At 43.8% G+C, this 15,851-nt stretch overlaps 1 protein-coding gene across 11 annotated transcripts in view; it reads left to right on the top strand.

Moving 5' to 3' along the window:
• The window catches only part of HMBOX1 (homeobox containing 1), a 104,039-nt gene that overhangs the window by 40,716 nt on the left and 47,472 nt on the right, over window positions 1–15,851 (top strand). For all 11 annotated transcript variants that reach the window (XM_030944432.1, XM_030944429.1, XM_030944431.1 and 8 more), the window contains one exon: window positions 5,788–5,871. In XM_030944432.1, coding sequence (XP_030800292.1) covers window positions 5,849–5,871 — 23 coding nt within the window. In that variant the 5' untranslated portion in view covers window positions 5,788–5,848. The remainder of the gene's footprint in view (window positions 1–5,787; window positions 5,872–15,851) is intronic.

The following is a 15,851-nucleotide window of genomic DNA, read 5'->3' as shown; positions in this document are numbered from 1 at the left end:
ACATGCAGCAATCCAGGAGATACAGGAGTGTAGGTGGTTGGGATGTTAAGGCTGGAAGCTCAGTTGTAAGCTGTAACCAAAGTACAACCCAAGTGCTCTGCTCAAATGGGTCTGCAGGGGTGGCTTGGTGACAGAATTTCATTTCCAGCTGCCATTAAGGACAAGCAACACTAAATAACATCCTTTTTCTGGGTTTGCATTGCCTTTGATGGATCTCTGGGACTTCTGGTGCAGCTCAGAGTCCTTTCACAGATGGTCATTTCTGCCTTTCTGGAAATCTTGGAGTTTGGGGAACTTCATGATTTTGTGACACCTCAGTTTTTCTGTGGTGGGATCTGTTGCCAGTCTGCCTGAAAATGGAGCCTGGCCTCTGCCTTGTGCTCTAGGAAATTCCAATAAATCTAGGCAAGGAGGTTTCTTTTGCACGGGATTTGGGAGGTAGAAGAAGGGAGAAAGAGTTTTGACTGTGATCCTTGGCTAATTGTCCTGTGTAAGTGAGCTGCAGGGCATATTGTAGGAGCAATCATTTATTTGCTTTTCTGTGTTTACCTGTAATAAATGATAAGCTGTGGCTGTATCATATGATTGAGGTATTTGTTTTCTAAAGAGGAGAGGCTTCTGTCTATGTTCTCCCCTCAGAGTTCAGAGAAAAAACAAGATTCCATAAAAAAAATTGTAAACTTGTTAACTTGACAAGGAGCTGCTGCATTCCCTCACCATAATCCCAAAATATGGCCTGCTCCAGGGTTGTACTGTGAAAGGTTTGGTAAACAACACAGTCACAGTAAGAATGAAAATAGCAGTGGCTGGAGGTGACTTCTGAACATTTTTTCCGAGGATTTTTGTGTTCATAAAAAGTGTTTCCACTCACTGACGCAGGTTGCTCAGAGAGAATGAAGTCTTAAATTTTGAAGATACTCAGGACATGGTCCTGAACAACTGGTTTTGGTGGCCCTGCTTGAGCAGGGAGCTTGGATAAAAGGATTTCCACGTGGAACTGGATGCTGCACGTCACCAAGCCGTGGGGTGTGCTCAGGAGGTGGCAGTGCCTGGAGAGGGTTCCTAGCCTTGCTTCCCAGGGCACAAATAAAACACATCCTTGAGTCATATGGCAGAGGTTTTTTTAATTTTTTTTTTTCCTAATAGCCTATTTTGGGAAAATGGGCTAGAGAGTCCTAGATTAGCTCCAGTATTTTGGACATTAGTCCTACTTTTGTGCGTGTACCCAGAAGAATTTAAGTTTTGATACAAACGCAGTACCTGGACTTTGAAAGCACCGGGTAAATAAGAGCCTGTCTGAACATCTCCCAGGAATAAAGGACTTGGAGCTGGCAGAGGAGGGCTGGAATGTGAAGGCTGACACATTCAAAGCAGAAATCAAGTATGAATTTGTAGTGGAGAGGATGATTAATCACCAGAATGAACTGGAGTGGATGGATCCTTGGTCTCTTGCTGGTTTTGAGGCAGGATGTCCTGGGACAGAAGTTAAACCAGGTAAGAGCTTTACTTCACACTGGCCTCAGTGTAAAAAAACCTCTATTGAATCCAAAATCGTTAAGATTGGAAAAGACCTCCAAAATTATCCAGTTGCAACGAGTCCCACATTTGAGAGATGCTTGTCGCCCAGACTAAAGCATTGAGTGACACATCCAGTTGTGCCTTGGGCGCCTCCACCACCTCCCTGGGCCCATTTCAATGTTCAACAGCCCTTTCCATGAAGAAATTCCTCCTCATGTCCAGCCTGAACCTCCCCAACACATGTTCATGGACATGTGTACACACATGTGCACAGGGTCTACCCAGGAGACCTCATGATTCCTACAGATCTTAAGCTGTACATTGAATAAAAGACCTAAATTTTTTAAATTTTGCTGTTTCTAGGAGAGTAGTGGTTTGTAATTATGCATGGAGTTGGGGGTCTGCCTTTACTGCAAGTTCAGCAGTGGTAGAACTTTGTTCTTAGGGCTGAATTTCTTGGTGGTTCTGCATTTCAGGAGTGGTGTGACAGTTGTAGTGCTGGGGCCTGTGCTGTGTTCAGCCACTGATACTGCCCTGGATGGCTTTAAGCCAAGAATTCAGCCCCTCTGTTCATGTTTTACTTAGGTCAAAATGTTGATGTTTGTCTTCCTCAAGGACAAAAGCTTTTAGTTTGTTATTTGTAATTCCCATTTTAAGAACTCACCAAGGAAGGTATTAGTGAAATACGAAATGATGGCTTTAAAAAAAAATAATTATACTGTGTGAGTCACTCAGAAGTTAAAAGAGAAAATTAGTTTCTCTTCCAAATAAGTGATATCAGCCTCATCTTTACCAAGTGACTTTCTCCTTGCTTCTGCTGGGTGTTGTGGATCAGGGTGAACTCTACTTCAGAACATTTAATTGCACACAGTGAGAAATGAAGAAAACTGAAGGGGATCCCAAGAATGTATTAAAAATCAGAACTAAAATGAGAATGATTTCATGTCAAGTGAGACAAATGCAGAGTTGATACTCCAGTGCTTCACACTTCCACTTGTCCTTGGCACTGAGAAAATGAGATTTTTAATATCTGAAAAACAGATTGCCATGAAGACTCATCCATTGTAAATTTAAGCTGCCTTTATATCAACTTAAGCTGGGGACAAGATTGTTCATTACATCTGATTCTACAGCTGCAGCCATGATTTCCATATTAATAGTGACTGTTTTTTTTTTTATTGTCTCTACCAGAAATAGGAAGGGGAGCTGGTTGTGTTTTCCCTGGCTTAGCAGATAATTTATTTAATGAATAATGTGAAAAGGGCAAAGGTTTGTGAGTTCTTACTCCCATATCACCACAAAGAGTGGTGACACCTGCCTTGGCTGCTGTGCTCAGCCTGCTTTGGTGCTAAAAGGAGACTGAGGGAAAGAGGGATATTGACTCGTGATTCAGAGTCAGGATTTGTTGCTGATGGAATTTATGTTGGTCGGGATTGAATTGTTTTGACTCCGATTTTAGGTGAAGGGTTTGCTTGTTCCCTGCCTGATGTGCCCTTAAGCTACAAAAGCATTGAAGCAACTTCTCACATGTGTCTGGGGGTGGGGAAGGTATTTCTGTGCCACTGAACTTTAGACCAACGTGGAGTCAAAGACTGTTTGTGCCCCTTTTCAATAGCGGCCGCTGGGGCTGGCAGCGGCCGGAGGAAGCACCAGCTTCCTCTCCTTTCTCTGGAGCTGGGTTTCCTTTCACCAGCCCTGCTCCCAAGGCAGACCTGAGCCTTTCCTGTCCTTCCTTACTTCATCTGGGATGGTTTGTGGTTGAATTCTGAGTGTAGTAAACCTGCTTGACACTTAAATGTAACAAAACCAGAGAATTATCCCTATTTTCTCATGGATTTGCTGCTGTTTGTTTCTGCTGAAATCCTGTCGTCCTCTGTCTGCACTCACAGATCTGCAGTCTCTTGGAAAAGCTCATCTTCCTCCTCTAATCACGTCCCAAATTTGGTCTAGATCCTAATGGCTCTTCTCTTAAAACATCTGAGGTCCATACCAGCTTTTTCTTCTTTCATTGCTATCACTAATATCATCCTCCTGCCTTTGTCATCTCAAAACCTGAGTTACAGCAGCCTTTTCTTTGCTTCTCTTATCTCATCTCCTCATGTTCTACTTTTAATCCTGCATTTCATGATGATGGAAGGTGATTTTTTTTTGCTTTCTGGGTTTTCTTTTTTGCTACATCCATACTCCTCACCCTGGAAGCAGATCTTTCTCTGAGGAATCCAGTCCTTTATCATTAGCCCCTCTGACCTTCAGAAAGTTTGTATATATTCAAGTCTAATTTGTTCCTCTTTGGAAAACAAAACAGCTCTCTGTATTAAAATTTGGCAAGAAGTCAGCAGCATGATCTCATATTTTTTGTGACTGCCTTGGGGAATATGTTTAAAATGCAGTTAAGAGATTTGACAGAGGAGGGGGTTGGTGGGGGAGTCTCTCTAAAAGGTTTGGGGTGGCTGACAGGGAGGGAGCTGGGTGTTTGGCTCTTCCATCCATCAGTGGTTTGGTGTCAGTGATTCTCTCCCAGCTCACAGAACGTGGCCTCTGGGGGTCTGCTGGGACCATTCATCTTGGTCACCTCTTTTCCTGGAGAGAAAGAGTGTGGGCCACATGAGTTGTTCTGGAAGAGCAGCAGCCAACTCTCAGCGCCTCCCCTCCCTGGAAATGCCCAGAGCTTTCCCTGGCCACAGCTGGGTGGGAGAAGGCTCTTATGGACAGGCTTAAACCTCCCAGGAAAGCTGGTGGTCAAAAGCTGAGTGCTTCCACTTCTGGGAAAGCTCATTCAGCCCAGCCTTTGGTCCTGAAAGTTCATGAGGAAAAAAGGGTAAAAAATTACATAGAGATGGTATCACCATCCGTGGAGTGATTTAGCAGCCGTGTGGATGTGGCACTTGGGGACAGCCTTGGCAGTGCTGGGGTAACAATTTGACTTCATGGTCCTGATGGAGGTGATTTTCCTCCTGTGCTCTGCTTTGTGAGACCTCATGTGGAATTCTGTGTCCAGCTCTGGGGTCCTCAGCATGAAGAAATTCATGGGAAGACGTGGAGCTGTTGGAGTGAAACCAGAGGAGGCCACAGAGCTGCTCTGAGGGCTGGAGCCCCTCTGGAGCCAGGCTGGGAGAGCTGGGAATGTTCAGCCTGGAAAAGGCTCCAGGGAGACCTCAGAGCCCCTTCCAGGGCCTAAAGGGGCTCCAGGAGAGCTGGTGAGAGATTTGGGACAAGGGATGGAGGGACAGGACACAGGGAATGGCTTCCCACTGCCAGAGGGCAGCGTTGGATGGGATATTTGGAAGGAATTGTTCCCTGTGAGGGTGATGTGGCCCTGGCACTGGGTGCCCAGAGAAGCTGTGGCTGCCCCTGGATCCCTGGGAGTGTCCAAGGCCAGGCTGGATGGGATTTGGAACAACCTGGGACAGTGGAAGGGGTCCCTGTCCATGGCAGGGCGTGGGACAGGATGAGCTTTAAGGTCCCTTCCAACCCAAACCATTTTGGGGTTCTGTGATCTTAGGGGGCTTTTCCAGCCCAACCAGGTCTGTGCCTCTGCATCCCAGTGTGCCCGGTGGGCTCCATCTGGGGGAGGTGCAGTTCTTCCCCAATGTCTTCAGCAGGTGTTGAGGGAGGAAGAGTCATTCTCTAATGTCTGGACCACTTTTAACCGTCGAGAACAGCCAAGATGTGTCCATCCATGGCTGCTCTCCATGGATTAGCAATCCACAATTGCTGATGTTACAGATGGAGCAGAGGAAATTATCCCATGCATCTCCCTATGCTGCTGTATCCTCTCATTTTCTACCCCAGCTCTGCCTGGATATAACACCCTGCTTTTCTCTTCCCTCTTGGTTAATAGTTTGACTTTTGGAGCACTTTCAGTCCGTGTTAGTTTGTGGAGAAAGACATCAGCAGTGATAGCTGAGGAAAATTCTATTAGGTCATTCCTCCTCAGAACACAGTACCTGTCTCCTGAGCTCTTTGAGGATGTTGGCCAAATAATCCTTTTAATAGCTTTTGTGAGTTAAAAGGGTAGGTAACTGTCATAAGGCTAAATGATTGCATAGATTAATTTACTTGTGGTCAAAAGAAATCAATTGTAATTTAAATTTTTGTCTCTGGACTGATTACAACACCAGACATCAACTTTCTCCATAAGAATTTACCGTGTGCGTTGAAGTCTGTGAGTCTGGATTAGTGACAGATTATCCAGAATGATGTGATTGGATCCCTTTGCCTCTCCCAAACCTCTCTAATGTTCTTGGATCTTTTCCTTGTGTCTTACAGAATGGTGAATAACACTGAAGACCCTCAAGAGGCTTTGTAACGTCCCATCCTCATGTAAAGTATGCTCAGAACTTTTCCAGTAGTGTAAGTACAAGCTGAAGAAACTCATAAGAGTAATTTTGTGGTGTTCTTCTGTTAAATTATCTAAAAAGAGCAGAGAAATGGTTACAATGATTATGAGCAGTTGGCCGAGTCAGAGATTTTCACTGGTTTAGTGGAAGATTTAAACCAGGGAAGACATTTAAACCAGGAATAGTAAAATAACTGGACATTTAAATTAGGGAGTAGTAACTTGAATTGCTCACTTGGTCTGGCTCATGTATTGTTTGTGCTTCTACATTTCTGTCACTGAAACAGAAGGAAAATTAAGCAGTTCTTAGAAAATCAGTCTTGATCAGAGAAAAATCAGTGTTAAAGGAGAGATCTCCATACAGCAACTGAACAAATGAGAGGGATAAAGAGTTTAACACCGCTCTAGCTTTGCTGAAAGGGATGAGCCACCTTCAATTTAGTAGCCTCTGGCAGAGACAGCAAACCTGGGGCACCTCACCTAACCCTGGTGCTGGATGTGTTGGTCCAAGCAACTCAAGTATCTTCAGTGCCTTCAAGGTTGTCCAAATCTCATTGTGGAATTTGAAATCAGTTTCTTCATTTTAATTACTTCTGTGACACAGAACAGGTTAATTAAACTCAGGTAACAGAAAACTCAGCTGATTTTCTCCTTTTGTCTTCGGTGACAAGGTATTTTGTAAATAGTGTGTGAGTCTGGGAGCATTCATTTGGCTTTTTTAGCTTCTTTAACTGAAACAATGTCCTGCCCGAGTCCTTGGTTTCACTTTAAGATAAACCAGATGAGTTAATTCATGATTTCATAGCAAAAGTGATCTAAAGAAAAAATCTTGTTGAATGTTGAAGTTTTTTTCCCCCAAAAGGTTTGGCACAGCTGCCCAGGGAGGTGGTGGATTCCCTTCCCTGGAGGGATTTGAAAGCTGTGTGGATGTGACACCTGGGGACATGGGTTAGTGGTGGCCTTGGCAGAGTGGAATGTAGACTGGGTCTTGTCTGTCATGTAGGAAATTTCCCTGGTTCAGGTCTGGGTTACACAAAGACATGTTTGTTGCTTAATTAAGAGCATTAATTAGGATATTAATTTCTTTCTGAAGTGCTTTTAACTAAAATAAAACTCCAGGATGGAAGCAGCAATGGCCAGAAGCCCATGGTTTTTGCTGTTATGATTTATTTTCTTCAAGGAGACACTGTTATCTATTCCTGAGTTCTCCAAGTGTAATTTCTGTCTTCACTAAGGCTGTGCCAGTAATACTGCACTTGCAAACTGTTTTTCTAGTGGAAAATAATTTGCTTTGTACTTAATCACAAAAACAGGGGTAGGTGAGGTTCTCAGCTGTTTGCTGGGTTTGGATTTTAGTTTTCTGAAGTAATTAATTTCTCTTTTAAGGAAGTGTTTTAGTTGTTAGTGCTGGTGATAGATCCTGAAGGAGAATGAAGGTGCCTGAAACACTTCAGAATGTCTCTTTTTCTTCATGTATGGAAGAGATGGTGGAAATCCTGGTGATGGCTTTGCTTGAAAGTTGTCCTGCACTTTGTCATGTGTGATGCTACAGATGGAACCTGTATGTGTGGTGAGAAAATGCTCAGAGTTTGGCCAGGCTCTTGTTCTGCCTTCTTGTAAAATTCCTGAGTGACTTTGAAGGAGTCATTTGAACTTGTCCAAAGTCCAACCCCTCTCTGGGAGCTCTTGGTCACAAAAATTAGTGTACTGTTGCTTCCCTGCCTCACAGGGATCTTTTGATTGGAGTATTTGGATACCCCAGATGGCAGAAGGAATGGAGAAGAGTTCTGAGACTCTGCTTACATTTTAATAAAGGGTTGGTCAAATTTTGAAATGAAATGGAGGAGGCAGAAGACAGCACTGTACCCTGTAATCTTGATGGCTGAAAATTATGAATTATTGTAGAATCCCAGAGTGTTTTGGGTTTGGGTTGGAAGGGACCTTAAAGCTCATCTGTCTCACCCCTGCCATGTGCAGGGACACCTCCCACTGTCCCAGGTTGCTCCAAACCCCATCCAGCCTGGCCTTGGGCACTTCCAGGGATGTGTCAGTCTGGTGTCTAGAGCAGGCCCATGTCTCAATTTTACTGATGACTTTTTAAATGACTGTTTCTTTACATGGATTACATATTTCAGTGTGTTCATGAGATTTACTGTAACTAAAGCACACAAGTCCTGCTTTGAGAGCTGTTACAGAGCTTATATATCCAAAGTTTAGTCTTTGGCTCCCAAACCCAAGAGCTCCTCCTTGCTCTTGGCACAGGTTTGGGCTTTGGGCCCTGGTTCAGCACTCAGCTGCTACTCCAGTTTTTCTCTCTGTTTGTTAGTCCTGCTGATCCCTCATTCTGCCCTTGAATCCAGGCTCAGAGTTTGAATTCCTGCCTTGTTGCTGTAGAATTGCAACAATAGCAGGAAACCCAGATTTTGGAAGTAGGGAAGGTTAGGGTTAGACAGATAAGGTGTCAGTGTGAATCAGTGCGTGCCTTGAGTAGAATTCAGAAGTATCTGGCTGCCAGCCCTGTGCTTAGTCAGAGGTCAGTCCCTTTTGTAAGACTTGGATTATGACAATAATTGCCATTTATATTATATTTTTGCCTTGTAAGATCAATCTCAAGTTCTCTCTGTCTTTCCCAGAGATGTAAAGCAGAGTAAGTTACTCACCCAAGTGACAAAACGGCTGGGTTTGCTCACTGCCAGCATCCATTAAAATTATTTTATCAGCAGAGAATTTCAGAGAATAAGTGGAAGAACAGCTTGTGTAGAGCAGTGAGTCGGGGTTTGGGGCTCTTTAACCAGCTGAGAAACTTGAAGCCTCCTGAAGAAACGATGTGTTGATATTCTGCTCTCAGCTTGCCTCCTCTAATTTGTGTAGCGGTGAGTATTTGATTACGCCGGATTTATTTTCAGAAGTTTCAGGCTGCTCTTATTAATTGTCCCCATTTTGATCGAAGGCGTGTGGCACAGCTCTGCATTCCAGAGCTGCTGTTTTGCATCCCTAAACAGAGCTGCTGATGCTGGGGCTCTGGGGCTCAGCTCAGAGCCTGATTTCCCTCCTTGCTGCAGCACGAGGCTCTCGTTTCCCTGGGATGAGAGCAGTCATTACAAGAATTACATTTTGTTTGTGAATCAGGATGAATGGGAGTAGAGGCCTTTTTTTTTTTTTGAAAATCAGAAGCCAGAGATGCAACTGCAGGAGATAATTATGCAAACGTATGGGTGAGGATGGCTCTGTGTTCGTTGACATGATGAGCACTTCAGGCCTGAGGTTTTTTCTTTTTCTCTCTCTCTCTCTTTTGAAAACTGATACAACTCCTCTGAAAATACTGGAGTTGCAACTGATGAGCATAAGTGATGAGTCAGATCCTTAATCCTCTGTTATGCCTCAGAATTCACAGCATCAGCTCCTGGTTTTGAAGGCAGCTTTGCTTAATATGGTGCAGAGTTTTAGGTGGTTCTGAAATATTTATATTGCTGTGAATCACTGAGGCACACAATGGTTTGTGTTGCAAGGAACCTTAAAGATCATCTCATTCCAATGGCAGGGATGCCATTCACTGTCCCAGGTTGCTCCAAGCCCTGTCCAAGCTGGCCTTGGACTTTTCCAGGGATGCAGGGACAGCCACAGCTTCTCTGAGAAATCTGTGACAGGGCCTCACCACCCTCTGAATGGAAGGAGACTCATTTGTTCAGTAAGAACAGAAAAAGCCAAACCTTGAATTTCAGAATACTGTTATGCCCTAAATGCCCCAGTTCTCTTCCAGCAGTGCCTTAGAGCTGTCCTGGAAGGGTCACAGTCTTTGCCTCTGGACTTGATCCTTATGTGTCCCTTCCAACTCAGAACATTCTGGGATTTTTTTGGTGATACATGTCAGTGCTGTTGGTGGAACAGCTGTAGCTCAATGAAAGCCCTTCCTTTGTGTCTTGTAAGAACCAGCTGCATCCTTTGGGATGGGGTGAAGGGTTGGATGGGACCCTGATCAGCCTCATCTCTCAGTGCCATCCCTGCCCATGGCAGATGAACTTTAAGCTCCCTTCCAACCAACACCAGCCTGGAATTCTGTGTAGAAAAGGAAGGACTGAATGAAACTATGCTTGGTCCTTGAATATCATAAATATGTGTGGAGAGAGAAACAAGCTTGCATAACCTAAGACAGGGTTAAAAAATTCAGAGTGGGCAGCTGCAAGTGGAGTTTCTTTGTAGTCACTGGTTCTCGTAGGAAGCATTTGGGAGCAGTACTTCATGTGGATTTGGTGGCTGAATGTCAGACTGGGTGATAAGCAAATTACGTTGCTTTGGAAATAGCAGTGCCATCCTTAATGCCCCTTTTTAATATCAGGAGGACATCCACCTCCAGAGCCACTCAGGCTGCAGTTCTCACCCGTAGTGGATGCACAGACACACAGGGAAAATCTGGCAGGTTGAGGAGTTCCACTTTCAACTGTAACGGTAGTTAAAACTCTGGTTTCATTAACGAGTTGTAGAAAGTGATTTTTTAGCTGTGTACTTTGGAAGAACCTATTTCAGATGGAAAGCCACAATTTATGTCGTGGTTTTGCTCTTCCATTTAAATGGTGAGATGGCAGTGAGTGCCACCAAGGAGGTGCCTGTGATGTTGTGAAAAATGCTGGTGCTGTAATAAATGAGATGACAAATCCTGGATATCCCTGTGAGCAGGCCAGTGCAGTGCAGGGGTGTCCTACCCTGTGCTGTGTGTCAGAGAAGGGGAAATGTTGGCATCTCTTCCCCATCCTGCTCTCCTCAGTTGATGGGACCTGATCAGAATCATTCTTAAACCAATTACCAGACTTAGCATCCTGTTCTGAACACTTTGGCTCTTGCCCACATCCATATTATGCAGATTATATCAAATATAGGTCTTACAACAGAAAGCTCAACTGGTTTTGTAAGTCCTGAGCTTTGCTTATTAGATAAAGCTGTGAATTTTAATGGGAATTGGAGAAGGACCTCTGCAGAAGAGCATCTCCTCAGTGATGCTAGAGTGCTTCCTACTCATCTACAGTGAGTAGAAGAGTGGAAAAAATGATTTCTTGTGATCATTAAAGAGTCCAGAGCCATTTTCTCAAGTGTTAGAGGTGTTAAGGCTGCTGTCTGGCCTTATTCCCAAACGTGTAATTGAATTGCTTTGAACTTTTGCGAGTTCAATTGGACATGGACTTAGCTCGTAGCTGTTTTTATGGGATTATTCTGCTGTGCTCCATCACCTAGAAAGTTAAGTGTTGGGTAAATGATTCTTGTATCAGCGTGGGCTTGGGCTGTGAGAGTAGGTGAGAAACCCTTGATGTGTTTTTCCTTACTGGCCACACATCCCCACTGGAGATCAGAACAGTCAAACTGGGGAGGGAACCCCACATCCAAAGAGTGAAATTAATTTAAAAAAAGAGAGGTTAAATAAACCTTGATGGAATGAGAAGGACAGGCAGTGCTGGTGAGAGAAGCCCCTGAACAGCTTCCACTGCACAAAGTCCCCTCAGATGGGAAGGAGTGGTGCTGCACTGGGCTGGTTGGGACCTGCTGGATATTTTATATCTGTGGGTTTGGGCTGGAAATAAATTCCTTTTTATTTACCTCCTTAAGAGTTCTCCCTTCAGTCTGATATTCAGGTACCTCAGGTTGCTTGTGGATGAGCCATGAAAGATGAGCATAAAGTTTTAATGCTTTAGAATGGTACAATTGGACCATCTTTTTGGGGGATGATTGCCAACTTAGTGTAAGGAATGCAAATAAATTTGATATTTTAGGCTACTTAGATTTTTTTTTCCGCCAGAACCTAAAGAAACTTTGTCTTAAAGGGCAAGATTCAGTTGTTAAAAATGGGTCACTTTTAGTTTTGAGCTTAATTAGAAATTTGCAGAGGTTTTGTTTGCAAAATTTCAGGGACAAAAATGCACAGCTGTTCTTCCTTGGTTATCTCTCTATTTTTGGGTGTCTCCCCAAGGAAACTTGACAGCCCATTGTCAGTGGGGAGAGTATTGATAGCAGATAATGCATGGGATGTAGAGAATATTTTGCTACACAGGCAGCAGAGTTTGCCTACAGCAAAGTCAATCCACAGTCCTGTTCTCAGGAAAAGTATTTTCCATCCTGTTTTTCTCCTATACCCCCCAATCATTCTGCTCGTCTCTATCTTATTTTATTCCTTGCTACTTCTGCAGTTGATTGTATTTCACAAGGAAAAAGAGGGGGAAATAAATTGAATTACAGGTAGCCAGAGGAGTGCAGGAGGATAAGAGGCTCTTACTGCAGTGTGGGGGGGGATGAAGTGGTGGAGAATATTCACTCATTAATGAGGTGAATGAAATTAGGGTGATTCTAAAATGGTTGATTTAATTAACTGCTTTGTAAATTGATCTTTAAACAGGATAAGTTTATTAAAATATTTTAAAAAGGGAAAATAACCAAAGCCCTGCTCGAGTAACAGTTTGAAATAATGCTTGCTGTAGTTATTCATTAAAAAGTTGTGGATAGTTGGCAATGTTGGAACATGTTCAATAATACCACATTTTGCAATATTTGTTTTGGGGTTTTAATGGAAAATTCCAAGTTCCTGCAGCTGTTTTCAATCGTGAAAGTCCCTCGGGAGCATTATTTCTAGATCTCATGGCTGTGTAGAAAAGCACATGAAGATGGGAACGGGAGTTCCAGATCAAGAAGACCAATGAGATGTGTCAGTGCAATAGAGATGCAGAAGAGATGTGTCAGTGCAATATTTGCTGATTGTGCAAATATAAACAAGCCACTTTGGGCATCTCTCTACGACATTAGTGAGACCAGCAGGGAGATATTCTAATTTTGGTGTTCTTACCTCTTAAAAATTACCCAGAAGTTGTCTTAAAAGTTTTGGAGGGCTGGAATAATTCTTTGCATGGAGAGACAAGCAGAAAATTGATTTTAGTTTGGGGTTTTTTTTCAAGTTGTCCACATTTTTCCAGTGGTTAAACACAGTATCATGGAGTTAATTTGACATTGTTTACTGCTCTTACATTCGTTTCTGCAAGGCTTTAAAGTCCATTGATGAACAGGACTCCAGAACACAAGTTGGAAATCATTGAATATCTTATTCCTGGGGCAGAGGGTGACCTTGCCCAGCAGCCTTTGCATCTCTGTGAATTGAAATTCCTGCACAAGCTCAGCTGTGTCAAAGAGGGACAAATTGAGGCCACAAGCAACAAGAGGTCAACCCCTGCCCCTGCATCTGAGAACTCTGCACTTCATTAGCTGGAATTCACTAAGGATCACTTAGGATTCACCAAATCATTGTTTGTAATTCACTAAAGGAGATTAATTTGGCCTGGGCACCCAGATCTAGGAGCTGAGCCCTGGCACTTCAGACAAATTAGGAATGACACCCAAATTTTAGAGAGAATCGCTGGCCATGGCCACCAACTGCTAGAGGAGGTGGTGAGGCCCTGGCACAGGGTGCCCAGAGAAGCTGTGGCTGCTCCATCCTTGGAAGTGTCCAAGGCCAGGTTGGATAGGGCTTGGAGCAACCTGGGATAGTGGAAGGTGGAATAAAATGATTTTACAGCCCCTTTCAGTTACCATTCTGTAATTCCATGATTCTGTGTTGCTTGACATTCTTGATGGCATCTGGAAAGTCTTGTTTTTGTCAGATGGGAGTTTTTTAGTTCACGGGGCTCCAAGGACAAAAGTTCTGGGTTTCTGTATCTGTGATAAATGGATGATTAAATAATTTAGAGTATGTTTTAGTGTTAAATGTTGAAGAGTCTGTAAAGTAGGAATTTTGAGTGGAGGTAATTCTGGTTGGATGCTCTGGCTCATTAAATTCTCCATTTCAAACAAAGAACCTGAGCGCATGAAACTTGGTATTGACAGATAAATGATCTGGGAAATGGTGACATTAAAAACACTGGTAAGAAATGCCCAAACCAGGTGTTGCCCTGAGGAAGGGTGAGCTGGCATATGCAGTGAAAACCACCTCAAGGCCAGATGTTTAAAGAGATTTTCTGCTTGAAAATGGTGCTGCTCAGAGCTGGCTGTGATGAGTCAGTAAGTCCTTGTGACACTTCTCCCAAAGCTGGGAGAGGAGGATGGAGCAGCCCTGCCTCCCCCAGGGGCCAAACCTGGAACACAGCGTCTGGTTCCAAATTCTCCCTGCCAAGCTCCGAAGGTCTCAGCCTGGGATGCCACTTCCAAATTGTGGTTGTTACAATTCCAGTCAGTTGCAGGTCGACTGCTGCATTGCCTGCCGTGCCCTCCTGTGGTTCAACAGTCTGGGTGCTTGTCTTGGAAAATTTTAAATGGCCTGGACGTTTCCAGTAATCAGTTTTCCGGAGCACAGCGCATTCCCGTTGGGCTGAAGATCTGATGTGGATGTAGAACGTCTGTCTTCTCACACAGGCATTTTCTTGGATGGGAGTCATCCCCTTGCATTGTCCTCCTGCTTCCTTCTCCCACAAAACAATGTAAGGAGCTCAGTAGTTGCTGGATGAGGACAAAGATGAGATTTTCTGCTCATTTCTGTATTTCCCAGGCTGCAAGTGCCATTTTTGTGGATTTGTGTGTCCTGGCTTTGTCTTTACAGCTCTATTTCAGCTCTACTCCAACAAGCCAGTTCTCAGTGTTGTTCTTCAGCCCCAGCTATGGATCTCGAGTCATTCCATGACTCCTGTTAGGAACTTCTCTGTGCCAGGGCAGAAATCACAGAATCACAGAATAATGAGGTTGGAAGAGACCTCTAAGATCATCAAGTCCAACCTATGCCCTGACACCTCAACTAGAGCATAGCACCAAGTGCCATGTCCAGTCTTTTTTTAAACACACCCAGAGATGGTGATTCTACCACCTCCCTGGCAAAAGCATTCCAATACTTATTATTCTTTCTGTGAAGAATTTCTTCCTAACATCCAACCTATACCTTCCCTGACGTAGCTTGAGACTGTGTCCTCTAAATGGACATAAGGAGTCATCCTCAAAATTTGTGGGGAGGAATAGGCAGCCCTGGAAGGTCTCCCAGCCTGACAGCCATCATCCCTCTCCTGGCTTTCACAGGGTCCTTGGAATTCTTCCTTGACTTTCCCTCGGCTGTGATTTGCTCTGGCTCTCAGGGATTGTACATCAGCTCTGTCACGTCTCCTGGAGTTTGAGTGATCTCTTCACCCTGCTCTCCTGCAGGAATGGCAATAAACCCTTGACTCAGGAGAAGACTACCGAGAAGGATGGAAAATGCCATATTCTGCTTGCCAAGTTCTGCCTGGCCTCCATCTGCCATCCCTTCTTCTCAAGATCTAGAGTTCTGAAGGAGGAGATCTTGTTGTTTGTGTGACATTTGGATCTGTAGCCAGGAGACTTAGGAATGAAGCGCGATTAAGGGAGCATACTGGGATTTTTTTCAGTTCCATTTCTGGACTTTGCAGCAAATAATGTTCATTGTTGTTGCACCTTGGGAAGTTAAAAATTATTTTGTTGAGCCACCAGGATGGTCAAGTTACCTTAGAAGCCAATCTTTAGAGGAGAAAAAGCTGAAGACTTACTTCTTTAAATGAAAGCTCAGGAGTAATTGGATATGCTGCACTTTCCTTGTCAGGTCAGGCAATCTGTGACAACATTCCAGGTTCAAAAGTTCCTAACTTCAGAAATCCAACTTCAGTCAAATCAACTTGGGTCCTACAGGCCACTAGAATTTCCGCTGGGTGTGTTTTTATCTTCTTTTTTTTTTTTTTCAAGGGAGCAACGAAAGTTAGGGCAACTCAAACTCTTTGTAGTTAAGATTTGAAAGAGTAGAGATTCATAAATCTCATGTCATAACTGGTGAAAACTTGTCCAGAAAAAGTCAGATCTGTGGCCACCACAGAAATCTGAGATTCCTGTCTGGTGGGTACTTAACACTGGGCAAAATTTTGTCTGGGATCAAGTTGCAGCCATAATTACTGAGCAGCCACAGTCTCTGTAGCAGTGGTTTATCAAAAACAAAAAAAGGGCACAAACTGCAGGGTGTGGGGAATGTCAGGAGAGG

Source organism: Camarhynchus parvulus, chromosome 3, assembly GCF_901933205.1.
Source record: "Camarhynchus parvulus chromosome 3, STF_HiC, whole genome shotgun sequence".
Taxonomy (NCBI): Eukaryota; Metazoa; Chordata; class Aves; order Passeriformes; family Thraupidae; genus Camarhynchus; species Camarhynchus parvulus.
This window is presented reverse-complemented; position numbering and strand designations above follow the sequence as displayed.